This window comes from Pholis gunnellus (genome assembly GCF_910591455.1).
Source record: "Pholis gunnellus genome assembly, chromosome: 1".
Taxonomy (NCBI): Eukaryota; Metazoa; Chordata; class Actinopteri; order Perciformes; family Pholidae; genus Pholis; species Pholis gunnellus.
In genome coordinates this window covers 3,274,891-3,292,129 of record NC_136528.1, presented here as the reverse complement: position 1 = coordinate 3,292,129, position 17,239 = coordinate 3,274,891, and the positions used below count along the sequence as shown (strand labels likewise).

Below are 17,239 nucleotides of genomic sequence, written 5' to 3'. Positions count from 1 at the left end.
GACGTGGAGGGCAGAGAGCCAGTTATGCGCTGCACTCTCCCCATGAGCCTGGCTGCTGTTGGCAGATTTAACGCCCGTTGTGAGGCCAGATTGAACGGGTGAGCGAAACACTTCACATGCAGCCAGGCACATGCACCATATGGTGCACACAATGAAAAGACGCTGCCGTATTTTGCCAAGCAGGACACTCTCAAATTAGATACTTATTATATACTATAAGATTATGGAATTGGAAAAAAGATACTGCAAAATAATGTCCATCACTGTAACTGCTAGTTACATTATAGTTAAACACTCTCTATACACCTAGCTATTAAAATTGTACTTTTCTTTACTGTTAAACAGTCTTCTCATAGGAATAAACACACTTTCATCATGTACATGTCTCTGTTTTGTGCACAGACTGGGCTCATCCAGATCGGGGAGGACATTCTATTCATTCAGCCAGTGGGTGAAAATGGCCCCTCCCAGTCATTCTCGGGACTAAAACACCGGCTGCTGCGACACAGACGCTGTGCCAAGACCAGCTCTGCTCCAGATGCCGACTGCTGGACTGTACAAGGTAAGTGACACAGACAGCTAGACTGGCTGGCACAGGATATTGGAATAGGGTCACGCTCACTGAAAGGCTGATACTAGAGGTGATAGTCGACTATTTAATCAAAGGAGCCTGTTTTGACTGCCAATATCACAGCTGAAACATCACAGTGGTAGAAAACTGTGGTCATGAATCAAACGATCATTCCATTCTGGCAATATTGGGCTGTTGATTGTCTGATTTTACATATAGTCTATTGTGGGTTTCAATATCAGACTATTAATATTGCTTTTAACAAAAATTTCCATACGCACTTTCAATCAATCTCCTTATTGTCCCCATATAGATTTAGTTGCTCTTTCTAAATTAGCGAGGCAGTGCAGTGTGTGTGCAGCTTATTTATTGGTGAGTAAAGGCTACAACTCCTCAAGACCCGCGAGGAGACCCAAGCTAAGTTCATACGTCTTGCTTGCCACCTGATGTGCAATGTGGGTACCAAAGTTTGTGAATATTGGAGCAACAATGTCCCAACTAAGACCTTCCACGCATAAGGGGGTGCTATGGAGTCCGCTAAATAAGTGTGAAACAAATCATTGTATATTCTTGCAATGCATACAGTTTTTGATATGTGCGCCAACTTTTGTAAATGCATCCCTAAGCTATGTACGCATTTACAGAATCGTCTACACATTTACAAATCTCAATGCACCTAAAAATCTGAATACAGATTTTGATTTTGTTTTACACAAATAATGCTTTGTTTATACTTGCGCTTGGCACCGTAGCGTGAGCCTCCGCAGACGGCGCGAGCTTCGAGCATGAACGGATGCGTTGGACTACTTTATTGCCTTTATTTAAATGTGGGTCACTGACTTCTCGTTGTTGGGTTGGCCTGAAGTCTGATTTCCTCCATCTTATTTTCCTATGACCGGACATCAGACAGCCAGAATAGCTTAGCTTCCATCAGAACCTACTCCCTGAGGCAGTTTGGTAGCGTTTGGTCGATCGTGGGCGGTGATCGTCTCAAAGTCTGCTGCACTTAATCCCCATGCTTCCCTTTCCGATTTTAATGAATGTGTTCTGTCATATGCCATCAGTGCTCCAGTTATAAACACGAAAATACAACAAATTCAGACCAAAAATGTTGGCAAAATTTCACCAGCAGAATGCTGCTCTGTAATTCTGCTCAGCTCAGTTCACTGATCCATCAAAAATCTTAAAGAAACTACTCAGTCACAGCTCAGTGAATTCCCGTGTTACTTTAACCTCCGCTGTAGTGTTTATAACCGTGGTCTTCCTGTCTGTTTCTCTGTCTGTTTCTGGTAGGGAAGAAGAAGGAGAAGATGTCAAAAGTGGGGGAAGAGGGTCGCGGGAAGAGAAACGTTATTCGCCTGCAGGAAACATACACTGTGGAGACAGTGGTGGTAGCAGACTCGGACATGGTGCAGTACCACGGTGCTGAGGCGGCACAGAGGTTCTTGTTGACAGTCATGAACATGGTAAGAATACTGGAAATGAATCCAGGCTCAGTCTTCTGGCTCACCTCAAAAGGGTTTGTAAAGTCAAACATGAAATGTTTTTTTTAGTATACAATCGGTTCCCTGTAAAGCATTCAATCAACAGATTATCACCTTTAGTGGTTTTGTTGACAATATGCTAACTTACTTATACAATTATCCTTTTCTTATACATATACAGTATATTTGTATGTATGTATATATATATATATATATGTGTATGTATGTATATATGTATGTGTACATATATATGTATATGTATATGACTGTAACATGTACTAACAGTTTCTGTTCACTCTTCTTTTGAAGTCCTTTTTGAAGATGCCCATCCGAGGTTATGTCTTATTGACTGGTTATGTGTCACTGCATGCAGTGTGTACTGTGTGTGTAAGACAGTGTGTGCATGCGGTTTCCTTCTTTCCATGGCTTGCTCTGCAGCTGCTCCTGTCTTGTTGGCATTACCACACCTTATTACCAGTCCCTCTGGGACTGAGGCACCTAAACAAGTGTCTGAAATAAAGACTTATGTGTTCTACAATCATCAAAAATAGCATTGTGTCTGTGACCTGCATCTTATTTTTCAATTATTTCATCTTGAAACTGGACCATAAACAGTCACTTGATACCTCTCTGCTCATTTGTCTGTTCTGTACATCTTTTATTCCCTGCTGGTGAAATCTGCATTAGTGTTGCTCCTTCTCTTTCAGGTCTACAACATGTTCCACCACCAGAGTCTGGGAGTCAGGATCAACATTCGTGTCACCAAGCTGGTGATGCTTCACAGCCGCCCAGTAAGCCTGACCTTTTACCCTTTTTGATCCCTCTTTAACTCTCTTTAGACCCTAAGAACATAACTGTTAACTCTCTTTAGACCATAAGAACACAACTGTTAACTCTCTGTAGACCTTAAGAACATAACTGTTAACTCTCTTTAGACCATAAGAACATAACTGTTAACTCTCTTTAGACCATAAGAACACAACAGTTAACTCTCTTTAGACCTTAAGAACATAACAGTTAACTCTCTTTAGACCCTAAGAACATAACTGTTAACTCTCTTTAGACCTTAAGAACATAACTGTTAACTCTCTTTAGACCATAAGAACATAACTGTTAACTCTCTTTAGACCTTAAGAACACAACTGTTAACTCTCTTTAGACCTTAAGAACATAACTGTTAACTCTCTTTAGACCATAAGAACATAACTGTTAACTCTCTTTAGACCTTAAGAACATAACTGTTAACTCTCTTTAGACCTTAAGAACATAACTGTTAACTCTCTTTAGACCATAAGAACACAACTGTTAACTCTCTTTAGACCTTAAGAACATAACTGTTAACTCTCTTTAGACCATAAGAACATAACTGTTAACTCTCTTTAGACCTTAAGAACATAACTGTTAACTCTCTTTAGACCCTAAGAACACAACTGTTAACTCTCTTTAGACCTTAAGAACATAACTACATATTTACTTTGGTTGTCAATTTTTACTATTTTAGTTTTAAGTTTTATCTAATGAAAAATCAAATTATTCACACAACTCTACTTGGCAGTAGAATACTTAGAATACTTAGGTCACCAAGCATGTGAAAGCTTCTGAGTTCCTAAAAAGGTTTGAGAAGAGTTCCTACATTAACAAGTGCAGCGACTGATGGAATGGAATGGGATAGGTTAAATATATTTTTTGACCTTCGATCTTTTCACTTTTTAAGTTTTTTTTAAAGCTTTGATCAGTTCTCTGACTGATGTGAACAATGTGAATGTAACTCTCTCCTTTTAAGTTGTCCAAAATACAGGTTACTGAAATACTTTGGGTTAGATAAACCATTTGTACGCACAAAAACTATGCTTATGCCTATTCCAACACATAAAGGGGTATTGATATTATTATAAGTTTTCTAGAGATGGCTGCGGGTGATGTACAGTGTGAAATGGTTTTTAATATGATTACTGTGAATGAATCATGTTTCTGATGTTAGAAAATAATGATGAATTAGATTTTACCAAGAAGTTGTTTGCAGAAACATGCTGAGTCAGGGAGACGGAGACTATAAATAGCCTTAGCCATGTTATGTGTAATGACAGCTGCTCTAGCATTGTTAAAGAACCTGGCTGATGGGACTCAGTCAATGAGAAACATGTCAAAGCAGTGCACTTTCAACAACTAATATCCAATCAGAGGTGGAGCAGACACGAGTATGTATTTTCCCGTGCCTCCACCGGGCCCAGCAATAACGCCTGGGTCTTCAGCAGCGTGTTGTCGGTGTTGGTTCCCAGTGGGGACTCAGCCTCTGCACCTCCTCCTGTCAGGAGCAGAGCTTTGCCTCACTGCTCCTGCACTGCGCTCTCCTCCTCCCCCTGGAGCTCCCGCTGTAGGTTGAAGGCCGTAGTGAAGCCAAATCAGGGTCAGTTGGCGGTGGACTGGTCTCTGCCAGATTCTGAGCTGAAGGAGTTTCTGTTGAACCTGCATGATTTCATCTGATTTCACCAGAATCCGACCCAGTGGCACCAATGACAAGCATTGAAATGGACAATCTTCTCTCTGATGGTCTTGTTTACTGATGTAGGTCATATAGAGGATCAGGATTAAACTGAGACTGTTTCAGAAACCAGTTAAAAGTTCCTCATAGTAACTTTAGAGGAGCCGAAGATCGAACCGCCGATATTCTGATTGAGGGATGATCCGCTCTACCTTCTGAGCCACAGTAGCACCTCATATTGGGGGTGGTTGATGTTAGGTGTTAAAGGTGGACACACTGTGACCAGATGCTTTCATGTACATAAATAATTGCACAGAGACAAAATCAAGCATCGTCTTTGTTGTGACTGGTTCTGATTTGCCTGTCAGAATGTAAAACTGAGCTGTCCTACACTTTACAATGCTTCAGATTGACAAACGTGAAAGAGGGGTCATCCTGAGACCTGACATGTTTCATTAATACTTGTATGGTGTATAACAATCAAATTGTATACTATTTACAATTTTTGTCCATTCTAGCGGTATGCTTCTATTGATCTGTCAGTCCACCATTGTGGTCAAAACTCTACAACTACTGGGTGGATTGTAATGAATTCTGTGATGAATTCTGATAACTTCAGTGATCCCTTAACCATTCAAACCAAAATCAAATTTTCTTCAATATTTCGTTCATGACCAAATATAACAAAGTAATGGCTTCCCATCAGCCTCTGCTATACTTTGTGTTTACTGCTATTTGTTTAATTTGTTTGTGCTAATTGTAGCTTGCTAACGCGCCAAAGTAATAACATGAACATGCAAAACACTTTAACTGCTTGGCATCAGCGTCTAGCTTGTTAGCATTCTGATGTCAGCATTTAGCTCAAAACACAGCTGTGCCCAAGTACCGTCTCAGAGAGCCGCTAGCATGGCTGTAGTCTTGTTTTCTACTCTTTCGAACCCGTCTCTCGAACACAAATTGGAACAACCAGTCAGGTTGCTTGATGCTCAGCTTCACAAAATGCACTGTTGATATTACCATTACAAATATAGGACTATTCAGGGTTTTAATGTCTGAAAATGTGGCGGAGGTGGTACCACCCTGACCACTAATAAATATATACATTGTTATATACAGCAAATATATTTTAAAACAAATGTAAAACATGTTGTCAGTAGAATCTAATTGTTTGTGAAGCATTTACATTTTCTTTTTTTTAATAATTGTATTATAAGTAATCCCCTCAATTTTTTTGTTAAAAGACAATTTTATGCTCTTATTCGGGTGGATATTTTTATCTCAATTTACTGCTGCAACATGTTTACATGCGTTAATGCTCAAAAACCTTCTTGTTTTTCTCGTCCTGGCTGTGCTGCACCTCTTCTCACCCTCTCTGTGAAACGCTGTTTGAGCGTTGCTCCTCCCTCTAGGAAGGCCAGTCTGCCCTGATTGGTCAGGTAGCCCACTCTGTTGTGATTGGTCAACCACGTATTGCATTCGTTGGAAATGTCCCACCCCTTACCATTAAAAGAATTCAGCTTGAAAGGCTCACTGAGCGGTGAAAAAAAAAAACACTGTCGTAACCATGGTAACGATAGCATCTGTCCGATAGATCCGAACCACCATCGCAACCAGGACTGGAGCAGGACGTTTCACAGAGGTAAGTTATGATGTAGCTGTCTTATAATTTATATGTAAAGTTACAACTGTCACTTCTTTACATCGCAGTTACAAATGTCCGTTGACTGACTGAAGGTTTGTTTCTTTTCTGATTTAGGTCTATAATTGCAGAAAATGCATCCGAATGGCCAGAGAAGTTGAAAACTTCTGCTGCCAAGAAATACAACGGGTATCTAACAGTATGATCAGTAACTGCACTAGATCTAGATAGCTGATAACACCAACAGTAGCACATTAGGTAGCCTAATGCTAGCATGCTAATACTAATGCTAGCATTATTATGATTACACTCACGTTGCCTCAGTAGGACAATTCTACCAAAGTTAGCTAACACATTTAGACAGATTTAGAGATTACAGTTTTGTGTTGTATACAGTAACACCAGTGGTAGGCCGTGCATTTTATACCTGGGCCTTCTGTGCTGTGCTACTACAGTTGAATTTCCTCCTAATAACCTCATTATGACTCATCAATCCAGCAAACCTGCAGCGGATCCACGCATTCCACCACATAAGAGCACGAGCCATTCAAATACTATTCATAAAAACGACACGATAGACAAATGAACAGTAGTAACATTACTATGTAAAAAAACTGACGCGGTTTGTCACTTACTGAAACTTAAAGAGTTTAATCCCAGTACATCGTTTCAGTTCCAGTAAGAAGTCCTTCTCGATTCATGGAGCCAGTGATGACAGTCGAGCCTCCCCAGTTGTATTTCGCCGGTCTGCTGGTTCGCAGCGGGGCCGGGATCCCACCTCCGCCGGCGCAGACCGCACGCCGGGCCGCGGTTGTGAAGCTGTTTCCCTGCGAACGTGTTCGTTGAGTTGTAGATCCACTCGAGTCTCTCCAAAAGTTTTCAAATGCTATGGTGTCCTCAGGTTAGCGTAGCATAGCTCCAAAACCAGCCATAAAATGTGCAACGCTTCTCCGACGCTGTCAGCAAGAAATACCGTTCATACAAATCCTTTTCCTGGCTGAGTCAGGGCTGCCAGCTGTGGCGTTGACTGACCATTTCTTACGATGTCCAGCTTTTACTGAAATGTCCTTCTTTCTTGAGAAAGGCGCTGTCAGTCACTCCGCCACTAAATCCTTCTCTTCTCCTTATTCAGCCATTGAGTGTTGAAAAAAAAAAGCTAGGTAAAAAAATAAATAAACTACACCAAGCAAAACCCTAAACATTTTATAATATCTTCCATATCTTTCAATTTGAACTCTTACTCCTCCAACTAAGCTCTGCTGGCAAGTTAAGTTTTGTTTCACAATAGTCACGTGCTCACCCACTGACCAATCGCAGCACACGCTGCACCCCACTGCAGAGCTGCACCTGCAAACTGAGCTGCACATAATGCTGATGTAGTTGTGGGCCAGCTAGCAGCTCTTGCACGTCAAAGAATACGCCCAACATGTCAAACTAAAGATCTGATTGGTTGAACACTATGACAATCAACGATATCGTCCCCATGCACTTAAACTGCACATGGATTCACTTGTGAGTCTGCAGGCCTCGGGCCTCTCACTTAAAACAAGCTGCACTGGAAGCAGAGCAACTGAGGAAGACAGTAGCTGTGCAATGAGAACATAAGATAATGGGAAAAATAGGCCAACACTGAGTAACACTAGTACTATTAAATGTCTTCCTAACTGTAACCTTTCTGCAAAAATGTTGCTGCATTTTACAATCCCATCCTGGCCGTTATGTTTGTAATCAACAATATGATCACACCATTTTATTTGAAGTAAAATGATTGCTTCCTGGATTAATATTTGTCCTATGCAGTGATGTTGCCTACTGAGTCATTATTTACTTTATAATAACAGTATTTCTTGTAAATCAGTGTCTAATTTCCCTCATTAGGTTTTGAGATGAATGAACCAGGTTCCAGTTCCTCCTACATGCATGTTCTCATCCTGGCCTCGAGCCACCTGTTTGAATCCATAATCCTGCAGAACATCCACAACATATACAGAGCTGACTATGGACATTTGAGGCGTAGAATAGAAGAAGAGTAAGTTGTTAATAAACTACATATGAACACAAATGTTTCTTTATAATCAAAGATCATACGAACTAATGATGAAATGAGTGATTTATTTTTCCTCCAAATTACTTTCTTTTCAAATATAAAAAAACATTATTAAATGCTGTAATACTGTACAGATAGTTTTCAGCTGCAATTGTAATGATGTGTGATCCTCTCCATACAGGCGATACCGGCCTCTCGCCTCCAGCTGATACTATTTAGGACGGCACACAAGGGTTGCCATCCCGTCGTGTGTTGTATTTCGGAAACGCATTTCTGAAAGGCTTCAGGCTGCTCCTCGACTGAAGCGGACAACACTTTCTCCTTTGAGGCTCTCTTACACTGGAACGGATGAGGATTTTCTTCAACTCCTCAGCAAATGGAGTTGGGTCCTCAAACACCTTCTCAAATACGAGCCTCATCAGTTCATCCACGTACTCTGTAAAAACATTTAATAGTCATTTTTTTGTTTTCAACTAAGTATGGTTCCTTCCTTATTTATATTTAAAAGGTATTTTAACATTTTATGTTCATTGTAAAATTATTTTACAACTTACTGTATGTTGGGTCTGTTTTAACTGGCTTTACTCTGCATTCACCCGTCTTTGACTTGGGGAACGTTGTTCCTGCAGATGTTGCTTGCTCACAGTCCTCATTTTCATTATAATAAATGAAAAGGCACAACCTACAGAAACAGAATGGCAAAAATGTAATAACTGACCCAGTCAACAGTCGTAACACTAATCAGTCACATTGTTATAAGAGGTTACAGAATCCATTATAATGTGTATTTATTACCTGCACAACATTCCATCCATCCATCCATTTTCCTCCTCTTATCCGGGGTCGGGTCGCGGTGGCAGCAGGCCAAGCGGGCTGACCCAGACTTCCCTCTTGCCCCCAAGATTTTACTGCTCATACTGGGGGATACCGAGGCGTTCCCAGGCCAGCTGGGAGATCTAATCCCTCCAGCGTGTTCTGGGTCTTCCCCGGGGTCTCCTCCCAGTTGGACGTGCCTGGAAAACCTCCAGTGGGAGGCGTCCAGGAGGCATCCTGATTAGATGCCCGAACCACCTCAGATGACTTCTTTTGACGCGAAGGAGTAGCGGCTCGTCTCCAAGTTCCCTCCTGATGTCCGAGCTCCTTACCCTATCTCTAAGGCTGAGCCCGGCTACCCTATGGAGGAAACTCATTTCGGCCGCATGTAGCCGCGATCTTGTCCTTTCGGTCACGACCCAGAGTTCGTGACCACAGGTGAGGGTAGGAACGTAGACCGACCAGTAAATTGAGAGCTTCGCCATCCGGCTCAGCTCTCTTTTCATCAAGATGGCCCGGTGCAGCGCCTGCTTTACTGCTGCAGCCGCACCGATCCGCCTGTCGATCTCCAGCTCCAACTTACCCTCACTCGTGAACAAGACACTGAGATAATTGAACTCCACTTGAGGTAGGCACTCCATCCCTACCTGGAGGGAGCAATCCACCGGTTTCCGGCAGAGCACCATGGCCTCAGATTTGGAGGTGCTAACTCTCATCCCCGCCACCTCACACTCGGCTGAAAACCGCCCCAGTGAATGCTGGAGGTCACGATCCGAGGAGGCAAACAGGACCACATCATCTGCAAACAGCAAAGAGGCGATCCCGAGACCCCCGAACTTGACACTCTCCACCCCCCGGCTGCGCTTAGATGTCCTCTCGATGAAAGTCATGAACAGGACTGGTGACAAAGGGCAGCCCTGGCGGAGGCCAACACCCACCGGGAATGTGTCTGACTTATTGCCGAGAATGCGAACACAGCTCCTACCTAGAGACCGGATCTCCCGTTATAACGGTTCCAGCACCCCATACTCCTGCAGCACCCCCCACAAGAACCCCCGAGGGACCCGGTCGAAAGCCTTCTCCAAGTCCACAAAGCACATGTAGACTGGTTGGGCAAACTCCCAGAACTGGTCTACTGTTCCACGGCCGGGACGGAATCCGCACTGCTCCTCTTGAATCCGAGGTTCGACAAACGGTCGGAGCCTCTTTTCCAGCACCCTGGCATAAGCCTTCCCTGGGAGGCTGAGTAGTGTGATACCCCGATAAGCACACTCTCCGGTCCCCCTTTTTGAAAATGGGAACCACCACCCCGGTCTGCCAGTCCATGGGCACTGATCCTGACCCCCATGCGACACTGAAGAGGCGCGTCAGCCAAGACAGCCCAACAGTGTCCAGCGCCTTCAGCATCTCAGGGCGGATCTCATCCACCCCCGGCGCCTTGCCAACAATGAGCTTTTTGACTACCTTAGCGACCTCCACCAGGGATATGGGTGTACATATATATCATATATATCATGTACAAATATAACATATTTGGCGATATTACACTACGTATATTGAAACTTTGAAAGTCAGGGAAAAAGACCACTCTTTTCTTCCGCGTTGGCAGCTTTGGCAGCGCCATTTTCCGGTTCACTTTGCTTATTACAATAATAAGCAAAGTGAACATATTGCACGACAGCGGCATTATGCCACAGTTGTAGTTGTAAATTCACCAATGCTACTCTTGTTAGAAAAAGCTGTTTTCCATGAAGACACTGGTCACATTTTTGTTGAGAGCTGGAACCGAAGTTAACGGAGGCGGCTCCCTTGCAATTGTCTATGAAAGGCAAAGTTGGCAGTCCCTGCATTACTTTAATAGAATAGAAGAAAGAATGGTCAAAATGCAGTTGTTTTTTTCTCATAGAAATGTGTATAAAATATAGTGCACAAATCGAATTGTGTCATTTTGTCGGCATTCTCTTAATAATTTGTATGTGTGTGTGGTCAAACAGTGTGGGTCATTAATAGGAGGGTTAAAGCAAAAGGAGACGCACTCACAAAGTAAATCTGCTCTGTATCTGTTCTTCAGGAAAAGCTAAAGGTGGGCCATCATGGAGAAAGGTATCTGGAGAGCTTCTGTCATTGGCAGTATCAAGAATTTGGCAGGCTGCGCTACCTTGGCACCAACCATTTTCCTGGTGGATGGCAAGACATCCCACCAGTGGACACTGCTGTGCTGGTCACCAGGTATGTAGCCATCTGAGATGGTTCATATGGGAACTTAGCTTGACAAAGCTGTACATCGAAAAACTAAGTGTGTCCAGTGTTGGTTGATTTTTCTGTGGAGCTGTTTTAGCGACAGCGGTTAACGCTATCTCTGGATGGTGGTGTGTGAGCCACCATGTTCATAGTAATCCCGGAGTTTTTTACTTTCATACGGCACTCTTTGCAAATCCCATGTTGACAAAATTAGCACTGCTGTTAGGTGGACATGTGTCTAGTGTGGGTGTATTATACATGAATAAATGCCTAATAATACAATCACTGTTGTATCAGTGCAGTCATATAATGTTGAAGATAGACTGAGTTAACTTGCTCTTGTTTCTCTTTCAGGACAGATTTCTGCGTTCATAAAGATGAACCCTGTGATACTGTGGGTGAGTACCGCTATTTCACTGACTCACTCACTCACTCACTCACACAAACTTGCCATAGTGAAGCCGGCGTGACCTGTATGCGTTAGAAAATGAAGACTTGCGCGTTGAATGCGAAGGCTCTGCAAGTTGTTGCGGTTCTTGGTCATCATCCTCTCAACGTCTGAGGATTTCACAAAGGTCTATTCATTTTTAAACCTTAAAAAATCAACATTTGAGTAAATATTTTGCAGCCAAATGTAATTGTTTACAGGATGTTCAACCTTCGTTTCATTATGATGCATTTTGTGTTCAACTTCTTGCTTTACTATAAAGTAGTCCGTCAATATGGGAATTTGGCAAGAGCAAATCATTTTGTGAAAGTGACTGTAAAATATAAGTGTGACTGCTACATTTCCCTGATAATAGTGGATGCTGTGTGTTTCAAGTGGAGGAATGTTTAGGTGCTGGTGAGCAAACCTTTATTGACCCTGGTGAAAATGTTTGAATGGCTAAACACCAACAAATAGGGAATGAAGCAGAATATTTCATCAGATAAAAACATGTTTGTTGTGAATTTTGGAAATGATTACATATATGTTTTTCAATACATTTGGACTTTATAATGCTCTGAAGTTATTTGAAATGTTTGGAACACACAAGACTGTTGCCTCAAAGCAAGAGGGTCTGGCTGGGGGCCCTTCTGTGTGGAGTTTGCATGTTCTCTCCGGGTTCTCCAGCTTCCTCCCGGAGTCCAAAGACATGCTGCTTACATTACTTGATGACTCTAAATTGCACGTAGGTGTGAATGTGAGCGTGAATGGTTGTCTGTCTTTGTGTCGGCCCTGTGATAGTCTGGCGACCTGTCCAGGTGAACCCTGCCTTCGCCCAATGTCAGCTAGCATCGGCTCCAGCCCCCCCTGGATGCTGTAAACGCTTTTGATAAAGTTGATTGGACATAGATTTGAAGTCTTGAGAGATTTGGTTTTGGAGAGATTCAATGGATCAAAACACACATTCACCTTCTCAATGTGTTATCACCAATTGTTACTCTTCCCAATGTTTTACGTTCCAGCGCTGTGATAGACGAGGTTGTCCACTCTCTCTGTTACTGTTTGCTATTGATATCGAGCATCTCGCAGCGGCAATTTACCAAAACAGTTTGCAGACCATATTCTTTTATATCTTACAAAACCACCAACATCACAAACAGAGGTCTCCTCCAAAAGTTCTAACCACTCCACAATTTGGTCTAGATGCACAATTATGTTGCGTGTCGGGAAGGCTGCAATGAAGAACACACCTTTCTCATTAGCAAAAGGTAATGTTAGATGCTTTGGCATAAATATTTCCCCCCATCACGTAAACATCAACATTCAACGTTCCCTGTAAAACGTACATCACACTGATATAACACTCTAAATGGTAAATGGACTTGTACTTGTATAGTGCTTTTCTAGTCTTTCCGACCACTCAAAGGGCTTTCACACTACTTGCTACCATGCCCACCATCAGGACTAACTAACATTCACACACCGTAGGCACAGCTACGGGAGCAACTTTGGGGTTAAGTGTCTCGCCCAAGGACATATCGACATGCGACCAGCCGGGGATCGATCCGCCGATCCTTTGATTGAAGGATGACCCTGCCAAGGCCAGACAAGACGCGGAACCGGCAGAGGCACGAGGGAGAGTTAAAATTTGCATCACATAAATGAGCTGTGTTAAGCTGGTGCAAAGCTCTTTGAGAAGAGGATCCCAACCTCCCCAGTGGTGGTGCTCCTGTGATTCAGCACCACCTCACCCCCCCCACTCTGTCTTCCAGTCAGTCTCGTTGGACGAGTCACTGGGAGTCTGTTGTACAAACATCTGTCCCTTTGAGCTTCATCAGCTGGTACAGCAGAGACCTCTTCACTGCATCTCTGGCCCTGTTTACATTTCAAAAAGCAAGCATAACAGCCTTCCTGAGCTGCATTTAGGCTGTGAGACCTTATCCATCATCACCATCATCATTCTTCAGCTCTTTACTGATTTTCGGAACTATTTTCTTTAGTCTTTGCACTTCCCGGTCAGTAAAATCCTCCTCTGCCTTTTCTGCTCATGTGTAACCGACAGAGTTAGAGAGCTGCTCTTTAACAGAGAAGTAATCCTCCACTTTCAGTCCCTTCATGTTTTTAGTTTTCTGTAGGAACACTTCATCTATATATATTGTATAAAATTGTTTTATATTAAACTGGGCCGAGTACCATGTATGAACATACCTCTTTATTGTGCATTCAATACTAAGCTATTTAAATAATACACAGGTTCATGTATTCATGTTTTTATTTTAAACATGTGAAGGTACAGTGAGTAGGGGGGCCGTTGATACCAATGCCAACATCAACATTGTCTGTCAATTGCATGATAATCATGCACACAAGCTATTTAAATTGACATTTGTTTTTTAAACATAAATGTGGAAACAAAAATGAGTGATGGCGTATTAGTGCCACTGCCATGCATAAACACACCTGTTATCTTGCATACAATACTGAACTATTAAAATAATGGACACATTCATGTTTGAAAAAATTGTCTTATCAACCAAAACTTTCGCGGACCCCCTGAAGAGCTCTGGTTTAGAGTATAGCTTAGATTTGAGATTAGTTCACCAACCCTCCATCATCCATCCATCTGTTTTCCGCTGCTTCTCCAGATCCGAGTCACGTTGACAGCAGGCTGAGCAAGCTAGTTTGCTGTCAGCGCCAATGAAACTGTCTGTTTGTTTGTTTCTTTAGTGTTAGATGCACTTCCACTAATGCTGCCTTCAGAAATTCTTTGGCTCTAGATCCAAAAAGTGCCAATTTCTTTCTCAAAATACAATGTTGGTATATTTTTCCAGGCCGGGATTCTGTCCTTCATTCCAGTCCACCAGACAGCTGGGGCCTTTCTCTGTGGAGTGTGCATGTTCTTCCTGTGTCTGTGAGGGTTTCCATCAACTGCCAAAAGACATTAAATGAATTGGTGACCCTAGATTTCCCCAAATTGAGCTGGGATAGGCCCTCCAGGACCCTGCACAGGGTAAGTTTCTAAGATAATGGATGTGTTACTTTTTTCACAAGACTTTTTCTTAAAGCTAATATTTTATTTAAACACTGTTACTTTTTTCAGCAGAAACTACAGTATGACAGAATATCCATTGATGATTTGATTTTCATGACGAAAACAAGACTAAAACTAAATAAAAAATAGTCTTTGAAAACACAATTACAACATATATTATATTTTTCATCATCGAATAAAAGCTAAATGATATGAGTAAAAAAATGACAAATTAATAAATTAATGAAAAACTGTTATTGAAGTGACTTCCAGTGGCTGCGCAGACGTGATGCACGTGTAGTCTGGAGCTCCGTCTCAAAAGTTCAACGAAAAATATCCTTCAATTCAGAAACTAACTTAGTCCAGTTTACATTTAAGTGTCCCTATGAAGTGTCAGGATAAAGTGCAACAAGAAATAAGGAGTCTCAGGACGATCACGCAACTATAAAGAAAGCCCCTCAAGACAAACAGCTGGAGGATCCATCGAATGCAGCCATCTTGTTAGCATTAAAAAAGCAAGAGGACCGGTTCACCAAGAAAGTTAAGTTGGCCGTGAGAGAGGCAGTTGAGGAATGCTCAGACCGTAAAGTCTATGATTGAATCCTCGAATTTGTCAGTCACCAAACTTAGCCAGGATATCACTTATCAAGCCGAGGTTGGTAGAACGCTACAAGGGAGAGTGGCTGCTTCAACTGCTAACATGAGAGCGGTTAAACGCGATGTGGGTATTCTCCAGGAAGACAGATGGAAGACAGATCACAGAGATGCAACATGCTTGTTGGCCTCGCTGAATCTGCATTGGGTGAAAATGCCATTCAGTTTCTGCAAGAAGGTTTACCAGTTTGGATCCCCTCTCGTTGGGGAGCAGATTGAAATTCAACAGGCTCACCGCATTTATACCACCCAGGAAAAGACCAATCGTCCTCTTCCGACTGCTTCGATATCAGTACAGAGAAACAATTCTCCTCATGTCGGCACCTATACATCAGACATCCAATGAGGTCCAAATGCTAGGCTGCTGTTTTTTCCAGACAACAGCAACGGAACCACTCAGATGAGAAGAATTTTCGATAGTGTGAGGAAACGGATCTCCCAGAATAGGGTTGCGCCCGTTTCTGAGATATCCAGCAACCCTGAAAGTGAAGCATAATGGGACACTAGAAGAATGCAGCCCCACCTGCCCCCATCACCCTGTGTGACTCCCCTGTCGCCGCTGTGGAGTCCTTCCGCTTCCTGGGCTCCATCATAACCCAGGACCTCAAGTGGGAGCTTAACATCAGCTCCATCACCAAGAGTGCTCAGCAGAGGATGTACTGCTCCTCCATCATGGTCTGGTATATTGCAGACACAGCCAAGGACAAGGGCAGACTGCAGCGTATCATTCGCTCTGCTGAGAGGGTCATTGGCTGCAATCTTCCGTCCCTCCAGGACCCTGAAGCGAGCAAGAAAGATTGTAGCTGACTCCCCGCACCCTGGACACAAACTGTCCGTGCCCCTTCCATCTGGCAGGAGGCTGCGGTCCATCAGGACCAAGACAGGCCAGCCACATGAACAGTTTTTTCCCATCTGCAGCTGGGCTCCTCAACAAAGCCCGGGACCCCCACTGACTCATCCCCAGGACAATTTCCTTCCGGTACACTCCCCTGCACATCCCTTCTCTGTTTCTTTATTTAAATACACCTGACACTTTTACATACACTGACATTATACTTGTTTATAATACTGTTATGTTTGTGCACTTTATTTTATATTTTATTGTACATTTTAACGTTTCTATTTTTGCACTGTTGACAGTTAATGTATCCACCACCCGCCATGTCAAATTCCTTGTATGTGCAACATACCTTGGCAAATAAACGGTTCTGATTCTGATTCTGAGTTACGACGTTACTGACCGATATCACTTCTTATACCAGAACTGAAGCTTTTTGCTAAAGTTTTAGTTTGAAGACTGGAGCCATATGTGGGTAAGCTATTTAATCACAAACAAACAGGACTTTTAAGACAATATCAGGCGGCTTCTCCCTGTCTTACATGCCTCTGGATCATGTGCGTACCCTGCAGCTGTGTTCTGTGTTCAGCATAAATGCGCAAAAAGCCTTCGCTTTGGGAATACCTATGGCTGGTTTTGGAGGAATGTGGAAATGACAAGAGTCCTCGCATTCATCTGTGTACGCTTCAATGCTCGAAGCACTCTGGAGGTCTGGCTTTACCTGATTTTTTATTATATTACTGGTCATCTCAGATAAAATCATTGACTACTTGGTGTGATGAAGAAGCTGCCCAGCTTAGGGCGTAGAATGTTTGGGCCAATTATAGGTAATTCTCTGCCAATTCCGTCAGAGTCCAGACACATATGGGCTGTAATGCTAAGCTCTGTGACCAATTTGGTATAATTAGAATTTATTACAGAATTCTGGTTCATATTTTAACGATAGTTGGGCCTCTGCAGTGTAGTCCATAGCCTTCAAGATCTGAATGATCGAAATGGATTACTTTCATTC

General features: G+C 42.7%; 1 protein-coding gene across 1 annotated transcript in view; it reads left to right on the top strand.

Moving 5' to 3' along the window:
- adamts17 (ADAM metallopeptidase with thrombospondin type 1 motif, 17) overlaps positions 1-17,239 on the top strand; it is a gene marked incomplete at both ends in the record, with an annotated part of 38,943 nt that overhangs the window by 3,450 nt on the left and 18,254 nt on the right. Inside the window, 5 exons of the mRNA XM_079164921.1 lie at positions 403-562; positions 1,865-2,037; positions 2,763-2,846; positions 11,108-11,265; positions 11,632-11,675. Coding sequence (XP_079021047.1) covers positions 403-562; positions 1,865-2,037; positions 2,763-2,846; positions 11,108-11,265; positions 11,632-11,675 — 619 coding nt within the window. The remainder of the gene's footprint in view (positions 1-402; positions 563-1,864; positions 2,038-2,762; positions 2,847-11,107; positions 11,266-11,631; positions 11,676-17,239) is intronic.